The sequence below is a fragment of the Ursus americanus genome, chromosome 15 (assembly GCF_024610735.1).
Source record: "Ursus americanus isolate L20-20 chromosome 15, mUrsAme1.1.p, whole genome shotgun sequence".
Classification (NCBI taxonomy): domain Eukaryota; kingdom Metazoa; phylum Chordata; class Mammalia; order Carnivora; family Ursidae; genus Ursus; species Ursus americanus.
The window spans coordinates 56708256-56726070 of NC_142141.1; the positions used below are offsets into that span (position 1 = coordinate 56708256).

General features: G+C 49.7%; 1 protein-coding gene and 1 non-coding gene across 5 annotated transcripts in view; both read right to left on the reverse strand.

The window, feature by feature from the left end:
- Positions 1–17815, reverse strand: part of ANKRD33B (ankyrin repeat domain 33B) — an 82743-nt gene that overhangs the window by 15901 nt on the left and 49027 nt on the right. For 3 of the 4 annotated variants that reach the window (XM_045787148.2, XM_087867975.1, XM_045787147.2), the window contains exon 3: positions 2843–2983. The exons of the other annotated variant lie outside the window; for it this stretch is intronic. In XM_045787148.2, the coding sequence (XP_045643104.1) occupies positions 2843–2983 (141 nt within the window). The remainder of the gene's footprint in view (positions 1–2842; positions 2984–17815) is intronic. 4 annotated transcript variants of the gene reach the window in all.
- LOC123785578 (U6 spliceosomal RNA) lies at positions 7667–7771 on the reverse strand. Its single transcript, XR_015726896.1, has one exon. It is a non-coding gene; the product is annotated as a U6 spliceosomal RNA (small nuclear RNA).

Genomic DNA, 17815 nt, shown 5'->3' on the forward strand with positions numbered 1-17815 from the left:
CCCTCCCACAGCAGCCCCTGGCAGTCACCTCACTTCGCAGAAGAGGAAACTGAGGCCCTGAGCATTAGGTGACTGGCCCCGGTATAGAGGGGAGAGACGAAAGGGGCTGGACTCTGAACCCAGGGGTCCTGGCTTCCACGTTAGTTCCATTGACCATTCTGCTCTGACAATGAACAGTTCAAGGATGGATGCACTAGAGGTCTGCACGCGTGTGGACTGTTCTAGACTCTGATGCGCCAGGGATCGGGAGGAGGGAACAGGAAAGGGAGAGTAGTATATAAAACCTAACGCCAAATTCATTATCCATACCTGAGGGGGAAGAAGCAATGCTGGCACTGGGCGCACTGCCCTGACCCAGGCCTATCTCTCAAGAGACCCCCGACTATGCTTCGGCCATCCTGCAAATGCTTAGCAAATGCCTCCACCCAACCCAGGAAAGAAGCAGAATGACAGCAAACCTGTGCATTTTCCAGAGTGAGGGGAAGGCAACCTACCTAAAAACAAAAGGGTTTGTCATGCAAATGAACTCATCAGGGAAAATGCAGTGATGTGATGGACACCATAAATTCTTGGTTAAAACAGTAAATTTGGGGGCACCTGGTTAGTGTCTGGCTTCGGCTCAAGTCAAGATCCCGGGGTCCTGGGATCAAGCCCGGGTCGGGCTCCCTGCTCAGTGGGGAGTCTGCTTCTGCCTCTCCCTCTGCCACTTCCCCTGCTTGTGCTCTCTGTCTCTCAAATAAATAAATAAAATCTTTTAAAAAAAAAAGTAAATTACTAGAAAAAGAAAAACGAGAGGAAGGTAAACTGTAAGAGAGACTTAACCATAGGGAACAATATGAGCGCTGATGGAGGGAGGTGGGCAGGGGATGGGCTAGCTGGGGGATGGGCATCAAGGAGGGCACTTGTGATGAGCGCTGGGTGTTGTATGGAAGTGATGAATCACTAAATTCTACTCCCGAGACTAATATTACACTACATGTTAACTACCTAGAATTTAAATAAAAACTTGAAACATTAAAAATCAATTGCTCGATCAAATCGTGGGTGGGGGGGAGTAAATTACTAAAAATCCACACTCAATTACAGCTAGCTCCACAAGTAGCAAAAGCAGATGAAGCTTCCCCCAAACACAAAAGCATCATAAACACTGTTTAATTAGGGGGAATCACCTCTTGTTGCTACAGGACAGGCCAGGCCTAAACTCGGTTGAAACTGTTATCTTGCCTTTTAAAAATGAAACTGTCAGAGTCAAAAGCACAATCAGTGGGATCACATCTAATTGTGCTCTTTTTTATTTCCATGAACGTTTTCATCTTTGAAGCCTGTCATCACATACTGAATTTATTTTTCTTCCAGCACCCCCTAAAACACTCAGATTAAAGTGGGAGAAAAGAAATCCAAGCAAGGGTGAATCCTAGAACCCCAGTGTAATCACAAGGAAAACGCCAGACAGGCTGGGGACACTGGATAAGGGCCAGTATGGAGGCTGTCAGGTCATGAACCAGGAGGCGAGACTGAGAAACTGTCCCTGGCCACAGGACACTGGGGACACAGGACAATTACATGTGGGAGCCTGGATGGGATCCTGGAACGGCAAGGGGACAGTGATGGATGCAGAGGTGAGATCCGAATAAAGTCTAGAGTTCGGTTAATAGTAATGTGCCAGCTCTGGCCACTCCGTATGATGGTAACAGGCAGGAGACCAGCGAGGGTCGTGGAGGACTCTCTGTACTATTGCTGTCACTTTCCACACATCTAAATTATTTCAAAATGAAATTTTACTTTACAAAAAGCAGCAGCAAGTTGTCCAAAGAGAACTACAAGCCGAGGCTGACGCCCAGCAGGACGCTGCTGTGCCCTCCGAGAACCGCAGCAGGAGGGCAAACGCCACCTCTCTGGGAACTCGCGGGGCCACGCGGGATGGGCTGAGCCCAGTGCCAAGAACAAAAACAAAATGAACCAAATAACGAAATGAAGCCATGGGGGCAGCAGCGTCTCACACTGACTGAAGCATTAGATGCTAACTCTGCACATGACCCTTTGTGTGTACATTACACACATTTCCCCGTTTAATTCTCCAAGTAACCCGACGAGGCTGTGTCCAGATGATCACGGACTGCATGCTAGAGGGAGGAGAGGCGCGGGGGCTGACTGAATGTAGCCCGGCCGTTCCTTAAATCTGCACAGCCCTGGGGAGCTTACAAAGCAGGGTCGTGTTTCGTGCTGGGGGGTGGAAGGAAGTCACCACTCCCATGGCACAGATGGGGAATGGGAGGCTCAGAGAAGGAAGTGCTCCCTCCAACATGACCAGGTCATAAAGGGCAAGGCGGGGGTGCCTTCTGATCCAAAGCTCCCATCTAAGAACTTTCCATTCGGCGACATGTCACTGACGAAGGAAACCATATCATCAGCATGTGACTCCAACCACCAGCAAGTGGGGATCTAGGATGGCTGCCAGGCTCACCCCACCATCCCTGTGTCCACCCTCAGGGGGACAGGCTTGCACTCAGAGCCAAGGCCAGAACACACATTTCTAAAGAAGAACAAATATGGGCAGGAGGGACCTATGGCTGAGGGAAGAGCTTACAGGGAGCAAGGACAGGTTTCCTACAGGGGGACCAGCACCATAACCTCCCACCCCACCCCAAAGGGTCTGCTTTCCTTTTCGTCTGTTGCAGCTCAGTTGATGACAGCCACACCCCTCAAAGAAACGATTATTCGTTGCACCCACTAGGCTTCGTCTCTACGGAACCGATTCATCTCAGTACACGTTCTCCAAAGGAGCAAGACCGGCAATTCCCGAGACCCTTGGGACCGCCCCCCAGGACAGGCGGAGACAAACCTGCTAGCATCAGGGCTCGGATGCACTCCGTTCGGCCCTGCATGGCGGCTTTCATCAGGGCCGTGAACCCAAACACGTTCCTCCTTTCAAGGTCAAGGCCAGGAAAATAGTTTAGCAAGTAGTTGGTGATGGTGGCATGCCCTGCAAAGAGAATCACACGTTTATGGAGCTCATTCTACCAAGGGTGTGCATGCCCGGAAGCCTTCCCAGAGCAAGAAAGTCACAGGGTCGGCCTCCAGGACCAGCCCATTGTGCAGGTGGGTAGGGCTGCCCCTCAGACACAAGAAATAATTCTCAGGGCGTCCAGGAAACAGCAAGACACGGGGCGCCACCCCAGTTCATTCCGGTTCTCTGCAGCCCACCCACCATGGAGCTCAGCTGTCTGGTGAGGAGGGAACGCGGGGAGCCAGCACGCAGTGGGGGTGGCATGTGGAAACTGAGCTGAGCTAGCCTCCCCCGGCACTGGCTGATCAGGGGGAAGGTCCTGGATGCTGGCAGCTCCCCGCAGGAGACGCCAACGCAAACAGATGCAAAACTCAAAATGAACCTCGGAGCCATTTCTCAGTGCTCCCTAGGAGAAGGTCATCATCACAGCAAGGGCTATGCCAATTCATGCTGTCACCCGCTGTTACCACTCAGATGTGTCTGTCTGTCCATCTCTCTGTCACTCTCTCTCACACACACACACACACACACACACACACACACACACACACGAGCAGGAGGCAGGGAACGTGGGAAATGTTGCTACCCAGACCCACCAGGCACCTGCACCCCCAGGCCCTTCTCTGAGGAGCCATCCCCAACCTCTCCCCCGCTGACCTTGGCTGACAGGCCCAGAGAGTGCGAGCAGTCGCAGGAGACCCTCTCCTGGGCCCTGGTGGAGGGGCTGGGTGCCCAGTCTCCTTCTTTACACGCTGGGAGCCAGCCCTCTTGAAATCCCCCCGCTCTTCCCAGTGCACACATGTTCGTGGGGAACCCCCACTGTCAGGCTGCAGGCATGGGACACTCCAGTGCTCTCTGCCATTAACTGGGTATCGTCTCCTCCCTCCCTCCCCCCGGGGGAGTCCTCTGCGCCATGGAGATGCCAGAGCCATGAGTCCCTTCCCCAGCTGACTCCAGGGCAGTCAGCGCATGAGATCTGGGATGTGGCCAAGGAGGCGAGGCCTTATGGCTGCCCGCTGTCAACAAAAATTGGGGTGCGGATTCTTCTAGAACCATTGTTGCCCGCTTACCATGGACCTCAGCCCATCTCCTGAACTCATGGCAAAAATTAAAAGGTACCATGAAGCTTTCCGCGAGAGAAACACTGACTACCATGACCTTGCCGGAAACAAGCTGCCAACAGTGGGTGCGGCCCGCGAGCGCCCTGACTCACGGGTTCCAACCAGCAGCCGGTGCTTTTGACTCATTTACTCGCTCGGCCCTCCACTGTCATCAAAGGTGCCGGGGTGGGGATGATGCTAGCTGTCAGGTGCCCGGAGCAGCCTAATTGCTCTTAACTGAGGCAGGGAGGAGGGTCCTTTGATCTCAGTTAGGTTAGTCCCCCAGCTAACGCTTGGCAGCACCTGTCGGTCAGTTTGAGAGGGAACGAACTGCAATTTGTTTAGAGCCATTTCTTTTAAAACGTGAAAGCGTGTCTGTCATAATTTGCAGCAGGATGTCCTTTGCACCGTTATATCCTGAACACTTTGAACAGGTGTGGAGAGGAAATACTCAAAATCCACAAAGCAAACAGCCCATTATACAGAACTGTTCTGCTTATTACGTTGAGCTCTGAAAAACCAACATGTGGCCAACTTGTTCTGACTATAGGCGTGAGCTTTCAAGGATCCATGAAATACACCCCGCCTCCCCACTGGCTTCTCAGGACAGCAGAGTAATAGCTCTTATCACACAGACGGCCTCGCTCAATGAAATCAGGGGTAGACAAGATGCTTCTACGTATATACAGATATTAACCCCTCTTCTGTTAAAAACAAGACAACAGGTCCAAAATGGAGTCGCTTATGCTAAGCCCCCAGTCACCAAACCAAGACTTAATTACAGTCTTGGTTCTCCCAGAGATGGAACCTTAAACCAATCAATCTGGAATTGCCTGATCATCACTAGTGATCCTGATGTGCCCGACAGAGGAAAGGGACCTTACAGTAGCCCGCCTACTTTTTGGCCCTGTATGGCTTCCTTATTCTTCCTCCCTCCCATCCTCCTGCCTTCCCCTTCCTTCCTCCTCTGACTATAAAAACCTCTTACTTTGTACAACTCCTTGGAGTACCTTTCTATCTGTTAGATGGGATGCTGCCCGATTTCAATCAACCTTTGCTCAAACTCAACACTTTTAATTTGCCACAGTTTCTCTTTTAACACTTCTTTAAAACCATGACAATCAACCAAGAAGAGCTTTCCTTTTCTTTAGTAAGATAGATAGATAGATAGATAGATGATAGATAGATAGATAGATAGATAGATAGATAGATAGATAGATAGAGTAGATAAACAGACAGGCTAACACACGCAAACTTCCTTACATAACAGAACCAGAACATGCATCATATTGAAATCTAGTTTGAGCCCAGTCCAACCTTCTGAGATAGGATTTGGTTCCTAAAGTCCTCTGACAAAGCCCTTTCAAAGGGCGGGTTCACCAGGGACCCCTCAAAGCGCCCCCCATGAGCCTGCCTAAGGGAAGAGCACAAGTGACCCAGGGGTTAAGTGAATTCTACATGAATAAGCTTCAGTGGCATGATTAAATGCCAGTGTAGACAGAGAACTTAGGACTTAGAAGAGGTGACTGTGAGGACACCCAAGTTCAAGTCCCAGCCTGCCACTGAAAATCTGCATAGCCCTGGGAAGATGAGTCAACTTCACTGAGTCTGTTTCTAATTCTGGAAAATGTGAGATAATATCAACATCACCATTGTGAAACTTACGGAAGACAGGGTGTGTCTTGCAGAGAAGTGCCTTGCAGAGAAATTCTAAATAATTCATGCAGGTACCACACTCTCAAGGAAGTGGAATGTAACAACCCACTCCTTAATTCGGGGGCTGTGCACTGTGGTTTCCTTCCAAAGAGGGACTATGGCCAGCAGGGAGGGGACAGTGGAGACACCTGACAAACAGGATCTCAACCACGTGACCAAGGTGAACATCAGTAGTGATGAGTCGTGTCAACGGCTATACTGACAAAGATTCTTTGCTTGACCAAACTTTAGTCACGCTCCTGAATCTTCCAGGCCCATCTGTGTACTTCCTTGGAAAATCTAGTTTTAGCAAGAACACTGCTCAGTTTGACCAGCACCTCACCCTCCATATCTGATCACAGTTCTCATCCTCTACACCCCCCGGGGGATGACTGATCACCCTGGCCTGCCTTCAGCAAGAACCCCATAAGCCAAGTGTACCCTCAACTCCCCTTACCTCTCTGAGTCATTTTCCACCCGCTGACTCCCACCCTGCTCCTTGGCTATAAATTCCCACTTGCCCGTGCCGTATTCAGAGTTGAGCCAACATCTCTCCCCCACTGCAAAATCCCATTGTGGTGGTCCCCCCATCCCAGTGGTCCTGAACGAAGTCTGACTTACCATCTTTAGCAGCGTCACTGCATTTTTGTTAACAGTACCCTTGAAAGATGTGATGGGAATGGAACTCTGCTCCATGGTCCTCCCCGCCTCCTCCGACTTATAACTCTAGTCTAATTATGAGCAAACATGAGGCACACCCAAATTGAGGCACATTCCACAAGCTCCCTGACCAGTACTCCCCTCACTGTCAAGGTCATAAAAGCAAAGAAAGTGTGAGAAACTGTCACAGCCAAGAGGAGCCTGACATGACAGCTAAATGTAATACAGGCCCCCACATGGGATCCTGGAACAGAAGAAGGGCATTAGAGAAAAGCTGAGGAAGTCTGAGTAAAGAATGGACTTCAATGAACAATAATAAAGCTTCGATCCTGGTTCATTCATTGTGTCAAATGTATCCTGCTACTGTAAGATCCCAACAACAGGGGACACCGGGTGCGGGCATGAGACTCTCTGTACCCTCTCTGCAGCATTTCTGTGAGTCTAACTATTCTAAAATCAAAGTGTTTATTTAAAAGGGGGGATCTATGGGGTGCCTGGGTGGTTCAGTCCGGTAAGTGTCTGCCTTCGGCTCAGATCATGATCCCAAGGTCCTAGGATCGAGCCCTGCGTTGGCTCCCTGCTCATTGGGGAGTCTGCTTCTTCCTCTCCCTCTGCTCCTTTGCCTCCACTTGTGCTCACTCTCTCTCTCTCTCTCAAATAAGTAAAGAAAATCCTTTTTGAAAATAAAATTAAAAAAATTTAAAAGTAAAAAAAAGGGGGGGGCGATCTAGCATGGGGCCACTTGACAAGAATACAAGGTAGGGACAATGATTGTGGGTGGGCAGCTGGGTGCAGATCCTCTCCTCACTGCGCCCAAGCCTTCCTCAGTGCTGGGCATGCAATGAACCCCAGGAAGGAAGGCAGGTGGGTGGAGAGGTGTGGTAGACATTGAGGGCTCCTAAAGAAGTGAATGGACAGGACTTGGTGATTGTTTGGCTGGGCCAGTAGCAGAAACTAAAAAGCCCAAGATGACTTCTGGTATCCCCCGACCGCCAAGTTTCCGGCTCCACTATGGTTGGCCAAAGGCATGTTCTCTGAGTGACTATATGAGGGTGGGAATCCATGATACCCATGGTGCCCATGGATGGATAAGCTTGTCCGGTGCCTCCACACGGCCCACCCATGCTTCTGTTTCCCAGATGACTATCCCCCAAGCCCCATGCGGAAAATTTTTAACTTTCCCATTGCTTTTTTTCCCCTTTTTTTAAATACGGAACTTCATGAATCTGCGTGTTATCCTTGCACAGAGGCCATGCTAATCTCTGTATTGTCCCAATCTTAGTGGATGACTGCCGAAGCCAGGGCAAACTTTCCCGCTCTTACATCACCTATCTCATGGCCAATCCCACGCTCGGGAGGTGACGCACCTTCTACCTCAGAGGGAACAGAAACCACGAGAAGGGAACCCCCTCAACTTTCCCTCAGCACCCCACAAACTTCCCCACATCCACAAGTAGCCTCTCTCCCCCTTCCCTCCTTAGGAAAAAAGAAGGGTGACTCTTCTATTTTAAAGATGCCAATCTCTCCTCCCCTTCCAGTGCTTTAAAAACACTCTCCGCCCACTTCCGTAGAATACTTGTGCTACCGATGACCTCCTCGTTCTCTTCGACCTCTCCCTCCTTGCAAATCCATCCCCATCAGACTGCAGTGATGGCCCAATTTTTCACCTTGCCCTTTGTCGCGCTGGCCCATGGGACAGTTAAAGGCAGGATGCAAGCAGAAGCTTGAAATGCACTTGCTTGGCTAGACCTCATAAGAAGTGTGAGAGGGAGTCTAGCTATCTTCACGAGAAGAACATGCCCAGGCTAGCCTGATGTTCCCAGGAATAGGACGAGAAGTGTGTGGAACAGCACACCCTAGAACAGGGGCCAGCTCACTCACACATATGTGAGCAAAAGCAGTCTGGATTATCCGATCCCCAGCCCATTCAGTGATGCATGAACAATAAATATACTTTAAACTAGAGTTTGGCGTTGCTTGTTATGCAGCAATACCTAACTGGATATGCATGTGCAAGGGTCTCCCATCTTAAAAAAATAATTATGTATAATTAGGCTGCTCTAACAAGCTACATAGGCCGGGGGGCTTAACCAACAATATTTATTTCTCACAGTTCTAGAGGCTGGGGAGTCCAAGATCAAGATGCCAGCAGATCCAGGGTCTGGTGAGATCTGCTTCCTGACTCACAGGCTGCTGTTCTTGCTGTGTCCCCATGTGGCAGAAGGGGGGAGGGAACTTCCTGGAGTCTCTCTTTTGTAAGAGCACTAATTCTGTTCGTGAGGGCTCCACCATCACGACCTAATCACCTTCCAAAAGCCCACATCCTAATACCATTATCTTGAGGGTCAGGATTTAACACATGTTTCTTTTGGAAGGAACATGAATATCCAGTCCACTGCAATGACAACAATAATCATGTGGACCTTGTCTCCCACTCTAGCCCCAACCCTCAGTCATCCAACTTCTCAGTTCAACTTCCAGAGTCATCCACTCTCACTTTGGCTACTTACACTCCCCAAATCCTCCTGAAACTCCCTTCCATCTGCCCCCAATGACCATGCTATAAGAAAACCCAAAAGCTATGAGTCAGTCTTCCTCTAATTTGACCTCTCCAGTGTTTACCCCTTGTCTGTTCCATCCTTTTTGAAACACTCTCTTTTCATGGATATCCTGATAGTTCACCATTCTGATTTTCCTCCTATCTCTCTGGCCACTTCTTCTCAATTTCCTTTATGGGTTTCTCTGTTCTCTCCTTCCTGAAATGCTGCTGTGCCCCAGACGCATGACTGACCCTCCTCTTACCCATACACTCTTCCTTGGTGACCTATCCACTCTCCTGGATCCAGTTATCACCCTAGAACTCTTTAGCTCTGTCTCTTTTCCTGACTCTCTTATCTAAATATCTAATGAATATTTCACCTTGAGTGTCCCACGAACAAATCAAACCCAATACATATTTCTTCTAAACCTGCTCCTCTCTCTCACGTTTCTTATTCAGTGATGAACACCACAAATGGCATAGGTGTCCATGCTAGAAATCTAGGCTTCGTCTTCAGCCCTCCCTCTTTTTCCCACTCTAACCATCATGCAATTCTACCAACCCCCATCTCTTAAATGTCTTGCAAGTCTCTCCTTGTTTCTCCATCCCCATATCTACTCCCTGATCTGGGCCACCACACCCCCACCGGGCTACAGCTCCTCTCCTAACTGTCCTCTCTGGTCCCATATCTGCCCTCCCATCACTTCTCCACAATACCAACATGATAACTCCAAGAAAAAATGCTTCTGACTAAGATAACTACTACTTAAAACATTTAATAGTTTCTACTTCTTAGATGAAGTCCCAACTCTTTAACAAGCTAGTTCCTTTTTTTTTTTTTTTAAAGATTTTGTTTATTTATTTCACAGAGAGGCAGCAAGACAGGGAACACAAGCAGGGGGAGCGTGAGAGGGAGAAGCAGGCTTCCCGCCAAGCAGGGAGCCCAATGTGGGGCTCGATCCCAGAACGCTGGGATCATGACCTGAGCCGAAGGCAGATGCTTAATGATTGAGCCACTCAGGCGCCCCAAGCTAGCTCCTTTTAATCTGGCCCTACTCCCTGAAAGGTAGAAGATGACACCCCAAAATATGCTACTTTGATACAGGATTATTTTGAACTGGAGACAGACGCAAGAAAAGCTCCCTGCCCTCCCCCCATTTGCCTAAAAGCAAGACATAAATCTCCAAGGAGTACTTCCTTCCCTCTGTACCAGAAAGGACAGAAGTTAATCACTAAAGCAACTGCAGATCTTATCAGCCTGGAGATGGCACCAGAGAAATCTACATAACAAACCTTCCAGTCTTTATCTACCATTAGTTAACCTTCCCACAGAATGCCATCTCTGGAAGCCTAAAACTACTTTCGTCTGTCCTGTCATTTCTCCCCATATTTGTTCTTTGTTGAAGGTCCCCATATAAGCTGGAGTTCTAAGTCACTTCTTTGAGTTACTAACTTTTCCCTGGGTATCTCCCGTGTATAGATGAAGTATACACCTCTATAAACTTGTTTTTCTTTTGTTGCCTAGCTATTCAATGAGCCATCTCTTCCAATGGAAGCTCTTCCCTGGTCCCCCAAGCCTGGATTAAGCACCTGAACCATGATATTCCAGGTCCACATTTCCATGTGGCTGTGGATTCCCACCACCACTACAACGCTTATGACCATGCTTGTACATCCAAAACTTCCAACTGACTGAAAACTCAATAAATACATATTTGGTAAATGATAAGATTCAAGGATTACTATTCCCTGGGGGGAAAATCATTTATCAAAAGGGTTGTTAATTATCAAGCTATCACCCACATTACCTAAGAATTACATGGACATAACAAGTATTAATTGGGTTTTTTTTATAAGTATTAATTGTTAACTCACTCAACATTTTATTGAATACCAGTCTTGGGTTAAGAATCTTATTTACTCCAGGGGCGCCTGGGTGGCACAGTGGTTAAGAGTCTGCCTTTGGCTCAGGGCATGATCCTGGCGTTCTGGGATCGAGCCCCACATCAGGATCCTCTGCTGGGAGCCTGCTTCTTCCTCTCCCACTCCCCCTGCTTGTGTTCCCTCTCTCGCTGGCTCTCTCTCTCTGTCAAATAAATAAATAAAATTTAAAAAAAAAAGAATCTTATTTACTCCTTTATTCAAGGGAAGCAAACAGACAATAAATCCGTGTTCCTCTAAAAATGGAAATATGTTACAGAATTCGAGTTGCCTAAAGATCTGACTGGTTTGACTCTGGGTACTTGAAATGTACTTTTCCAAACCAGGCCAGTAGAGGGAACCATTGACTTTGGAAATGTCACATCCGACCAAAGCGGCAGGAGTGAATAGATGCTCCTCAAGGGTGGAGGTAGGGAGGGGGGAGATATGGATAGGGGAGCATGGGAGGGCGGTACAGACAGACTTCCTCTTGGTCTGTGGGGCAGGGAGGTGTGAGACTGAACAGCAGGGTGAGGTGCTGCGGGGAGGGGCGTTGCAGTGGCCAGGGAGAAGGGCTCAGAAAACTGGAGTTTATAGGAAAAGGCAAGGCAATGCTAGGAAACCGCAGAGACTTGCCAAGCTCTAATTTCTTAATGAAAACACTAGAAACCAAGAAAAAGGAAAACACTTCAAAAAGCTAAAAAGAAAAATCAGAACCAAGTCAGACTAACATCATGATCGTGTGAGGTGGTAACAAAATTAATAAAAATGAAGAGGCATTTAGGGGCGCCTGGGTAGCTCAGTTGGTTAAGCCTCCAACTCCTGATTTCGGCTCAGGTCATGATCTCAAGGTGGTGAGACAGAGCCCCATGTCCAGCTCCTCACTCAGTGAGGGAGTCTGTTTGAGATTCTCACGCTCTCTCTCTTTCTCTCTCTCTCTCCGTCCCCCCACCCGTGTTCCCTAAACAAATAAATAAATGAATGAAATCTTTAAAAAAAAAAAAAAAGAAAGAAAAAAAAAGACATTTATTCCTGGCTTCGGGCCAAGTGGTACATTCTCCTCTGAAGGGGGCCCTCCCTAATCTGGTTCATGAGCCAGGCCGTGCACGGGCGGCCTGAGGTGCACCCCCCCTCCCCCCCCCCCCCAGCCTCACTGCCACTCTGTCCCCTGCAGCAAGCAGCATGCCTAATGCCAGGCTCCTCTCCATGCATTTCCTTCAGAACTGTAAAAATAAGTTCAAGGAATAACAACTTTCAAGGATACCCAACCAACTCTATCTTATCACCAGTTTAAAATTCCCTCCTTTGCTATTCCCTCACCTTGCCTCACTCCTGCCCTCCTGTCAAAGAGGAAGGACACATGGAGAAGTAAACACACAACTCCATCCCTGAGACTTACTCATTTCCTTGGTTATCTTACTTCATCTCTTACTTTAGTTGGGGGAGGTAGGACAGAAGTTGAAACTGCTGGCTAAACGACACCTAGGGATTACTTGAGGATTTATTTTCATACATTCTCTCCATTGTAAAGACCTAATGTAGAGTCGACTGAATGTCTATTATGCATTAAGTATCTGAAGAGGTTAGACTTTTTAGAGAACACCCGACAGGCAGAGCAAGGCATTTGTGCCCTAACGTATACTCACAAATGTTGAGTGAGTGCCGTAGAAAGCCAGGACCCCTAACTGGCGAAAGGTCAGTGCGTTTGCAATATTGAATAATATAAACATATGGTTGCTTTCAAGTTTTCCTTAACCACACAGATCCTGCTGGGGCCAGCGTTGACTAGACTAAGTCATTTGGGGTCATTCTATCACCCTTGCCAGAGATGTGTTTTGGCATGGGGCATGTGACACAGCCCTGGCAGTGAGATACAAACGAAACTCTGTTGGAGGCTTCTGGAAATGTTTTCCTGCCCTAGAGAACAGGACACACAGACAGGGATCTGCTCCTCCCTCCTGGAGCCTGGGCTACGGTCTTGGCATCATGAGGGAAAGGTCAGCAGCACTTCTGAGAAGCTGGCCCCTAGTCCTGGCATCATGGGGCCGCTCAATGAAGCAACCCCCTGACTGGGGCCTTCAGACACGTTGTTGAAGAAGAAGGCAGTTTCCTCACTGTCGAAGCCCTGTTTCACTGGGTATTCAGTAAACTACGCCCAGAAACATCATAACAGATCCTGGGCTCCAATGAGAATCAGGGAAACACAATTGCAAACCGTCATTCAGGGATTGGCAAACACTAAAAATTGATCTTTTCCAGGGTTGGCAAGAATACCCTTGGGAACTTGGTGGAAAGTATAAATGGGTATGTTTTTTTCCTAAAGGCCCCTTGGCAGCAGCTACGACAACATGCATGTCCTTTGACAAAGCAACTGAGTTCTAAGAATCTCTCCGTGTACTGCTTCCTCTTCCTTCCCTGCCCTTGCTTTCAGGCCCCAAGGCTGGCCTCGACACTCAGCGCCTGCCCATTCTCGGCCCTCGGGTCTCTGGCGTGGCTCAGTAGGGGCTGGGGCAGAAGGAGAGACGAGGTACTCACCCCTGCGCCCTCTGGCCTGGGTCACTCTCTCAGGGTCCCGCCCCTCACTCTGCCCCAGGCTCCACAGACAATCCTCTTACAATTCCTCACTTCAGCCCTCCGAGAACACCTGCCACTCAAAACACCCTCCTCGGAAATGCACCCCCAGACGCAAATGACTTCACGACAGCACTCTCTGGAACGGGCTCATTCAGAAACCCTGCGCGCACCCCCTCTAAACTGGGGAGGCTGGAGTCTGTGTGCTTTGGCTCACCGTGGTAGCCCTCGGACATGAAGTAATTGCTAAGTAAATATTTGTTTTCAAAGAGGATTTTGTACAGAATGCATGAGCCACAGTTCACTGAACTGCCCCACCATTACTGGACACAGGGGACGCAGCCACGAACACACAATCACACTCTGGAATGCGCTGCGGGAAGAACAAGGCAAGTCTCATATCCACAGGTGGATGTGAAGAAATCTCCTAGACCTATTAATTGAAAAAAAATTAAGGTCAAAATAATTAAGGTCAAAATAAAAAGCACAGGTACACACGTGTGTGTCTGAAAGGGAGAGAGGTCTGGGAGTGTCGGTGGCTGGACGGCAGACGATTTGCGAGATGGAGAACGTGGAAGAGTGGACCACGACCTTTTTGTTAAAAGAATATTTCTGCGGTGATTTTTCTTACTGTAAGCACATATCACTAGACATCTTTTAGGAATTAAGAAGGTGTCCAATAACTACAACTGGTTATGGAATTGGATGAAAATGGGACACGACCATCTCTCGGCTAAAAGCCCAAACAGCCTCCTTCCTCACACAGTAGGGAGAGGCTAGAACGGACCTTCAACTGCTCTCCTTCATTCTCGCTTTACTGAGGGCTCTGTGTCCACTGACATCTCCCGGGGCTGCGTGACTTCCCCAGCCTTGAATGCCCACTGAGAGCCGTCCCCAGCCTCCCCCCCTTGGTATGACAGATGACAGCCTTCGAGGCCCGGGTTCTCAAAGCAGGATCCCCAGACCAGCAGCACGGGCTCCAGCTCGGCTGGGAACTTGCAGAGACGCACATTCTCAGGCCCCTCCCCAGACCTTTTCAATCTGAAACTCAGGGGGGCAGAGTTTGGCAATCCCTGTTTTAACCAAATCTGCATCAAAACACAGATTAGCCACCCCCCCACCGCACCCCCCACCCCCTGATGATGACAGGGCTCCAGGCTGAGAAGTGAGCCGTGCTCTAAGGTCATGGTGCTCACAGGGAGGGGGGCAGCCCTGGGAGGTCCTGTCACCACCGCCAGAAACAAATTAGGGAAAAAACACTTCCACAGGTTGAGGCAATTAAGACAAACAAGGAAATGCTTTACAATCAGATTTTTTTAGGGTGGCAAAAAACCCTTACCCCTCTCCACCCATCTCCCCCAAACAATTCTGTTCTACAGAAGGTCTGGGGTGGGTGTCCCAGGGGTCAGAGCCCAGGTGCAGGGAGTGGGCGCCAGGCAGAGAAGAGGGTAGGCCGCAGACACAGCTTGAGCAAATCAGTAAGCAAGCTAAGGATCTGGACCCCAGCAGAAAGAGAAAACTTAAAAACAAGAGCGGAGAACACATTATAATGACATACATATTTTTTCAAGAAGATGGAAGAGAACCCATGTACCCATCAAATTAACAATGGTTACCTTCAGACAGCAGAACTGGAGGGCCCTGGGGGCGAGGAGCTAAGTGATTTTCACCCTGAACTTGACTGGCTTTCTGTGTTTAACTCTAGTTGCTTGTGTGGTTTTCCTCGGAACATTGTGTATTATAGTTTATAATCAACTTAGGAGACCATCAGCAGTGCCAAGTAGAGGAAGTGCCCGGGACAGCCACCCTCCCGCACCACCCCGTCTGGGTCACAGCCCGGACACTTCCCCACGACACCCCAGAGGCCTTGTGGGGCCCAGAGAATGACATATGTGCCAGCCACAGCAATCCTAATGGTCTGACCACGCCACAGTCTCCCTTCCACTGCAGGGGACGCTCCGCCGGGGACCACCAGCTCAACTGAGGTTAGCATGGGGGGGCCATGAACACAGGAGTCTTGTCCCCTTCCCTGCTTCCCACGGGTGACCAAAGGAGCAGAGAGAAGACAGTCGCGCTGCCTGAAACCACAGAAGGCCTGCTGGCGGTGGAGATGGGGGGCAGATTGTAGGGGGGCTCAGGCAGGACATCTGATCTTGGGAAAGTTCAGTGGTGGCCCAAATGAGCAGGGCAGGGCCAGGAAAAAAAGGTGGGCTGAGGGGCCACACTGAGACCCACCGATGCCATTTCCCGTCCCCAGCACACGAAGCCACACAGCGAGTCCCTGGCGCCCCCATTGCCGGCTCGTGCTGGGTATCAGAGCTGCCAGGTGAGGGTGGGGCTCACCGTCCGCTAACACAGTTTGTGGAATTTCTGTTACAGAAGCCCGAACACACTGGCCCCAGGGTGCTTGAGAAGAATAAAGTAAATGTAATCCGATGAATGGCACAGAAACAAATTAACGAGACAGTATGCAGAATTTGCCCAGATCTTAGAGTAAAAGGATAGGGGGAAAAATGAGAGAGAAAGTTGAGGCATGAGGACCAGGTGACTTACTCTATGTGTAAGAGGGACTGTCAGGAAGAACGAACGAGACAATGCAGACAGTGTCTCAAAGAAATTAACAGAGATTTCCTAAAAATATACCTAATGTAAGTCAAAACAAATGCAGAGAAAAGGATCTGAGATATATGATAGTTGGGGCAGGGTTGGGGGGTGTTTTCAATGTCAACGATGAGGTGGGAGATATATCCAAGTCTCAGCAATATCAAGGTCTCACGAAAGACACAAAAGCAGGCTGGACTCAGACTTTTCCCCTGAAACACTCAATGGAAGGGGAAAAAAAGGCATAGCACAAGTCCTTATTCCTATTATTTCAAATGGGCAAGAATTCAGAAGGCACCTCATGGGTATTAAACCACCGCCAATACCCTTAATACACAAAGAGTTCTCGCAAATCAATAAGAAAGGAAACCTCTTCTTACTGCACGCTTTCCTAGTGTTCATGTCCAGCCTATGCCACGGGTCCCTCTCTCCAGCTACCCCCGAACCCTCCACTCCATGCTCCAGTGGACACTGGAGTTTGGAGCTCCCCACCCTCCACCTGCCACGGAGGCCTCTGACTTAGATGTGTCACAACTCAAAGACCTGAGCACCAAATGGAGCCAATGCTTCTCCACCTGTTACTGCACATATGCCCCCTGGCAGTTCGTCATCCCCTGCCCAGACGCCAGAAGCCACCCCGGAGGCCGCCTCTCCTCCACCACCCACATCACACCACCTCCTGCCAGGCAGATATTGCTCCCTCTTGCCTCGGAAACTGCTTCTGGGCCCATGAGGATTAGCCAGCCCCCGTCACCACACGCCCATCCTCATGGCACTCAAATGCATTCCCTCACGCTGCATCTAGACCCTTAATGATCCGGTCCCTGCCTCGGGGGGCCACCTCTCATCTCTCCTAGTCACCTGCAACCGTCCCGCCACACCACCTGAGACAGCCAGGCTCCCTCTTCGCCTCGTGCTCTTGGACGCCTCAGCTGCAACGGCCTCCCTCTGACTCCTTCGGTACTAGTTCACATCCCCCTCTTTCCCAACCCCCAAATTCACAACCCCTGTCCTCAATCAGCAGGCCAGGGTGGGTGTTCTCACCCACGGCCCCTAGCGCACCCTCCATCAGAGCTCCGTCAGAGGCCTACTGAGCTGGAGAATTACCGGAGGGCGAGCTGCCCTTCACTTGGGCATCCCCAGTTCCTGGGCCAGCGGGAGGCAATGAATGGGGAGCCTAGGATCACTGACTGCCTCCCGCTATCCTCTTCCACTCTTGCACCTGCCCACATCATGGATCTCAGCTTTCGAAGGCTGGAGTGCCCCCATGGAGGCCAAGCTTTGTACCCTAAGACCTGCTAAGGAACATGTGTTTGCACAACCTGGCCCCTCTCTACGTTGGGGGAGTTCTCCACCTTATCCAGCTTGACTGAAGAGCAGCGTGTATGGGTGTGTACGGACTACTGCCCCTTACGTTACAGGGAATGAAGCTACCAGATGCTGGCTTTGTTGGGCTCCCTGGGCTCCCTGGATCAGAGTCACCCATGCTGGCTATGACCCAGGAGCTCGTGTTGTACAATGGGACAGAGAGGTCTCTCTTTGATGGCGGAAGCAGATGTTCCCTTTCCAGAAGCACGTGAGGTGTGGTTTGGGGCATTTTCTCCAGCTCTCCAGACTCCAATCCAATACGCAAGCAGCTCCCCAGGACATCGTGAGGTGTCCTACATGCTGTCAGTAAGCAAACGCCTCTCCTTCCCAGCTCAGCAGGAAGCAGCTTCTTTG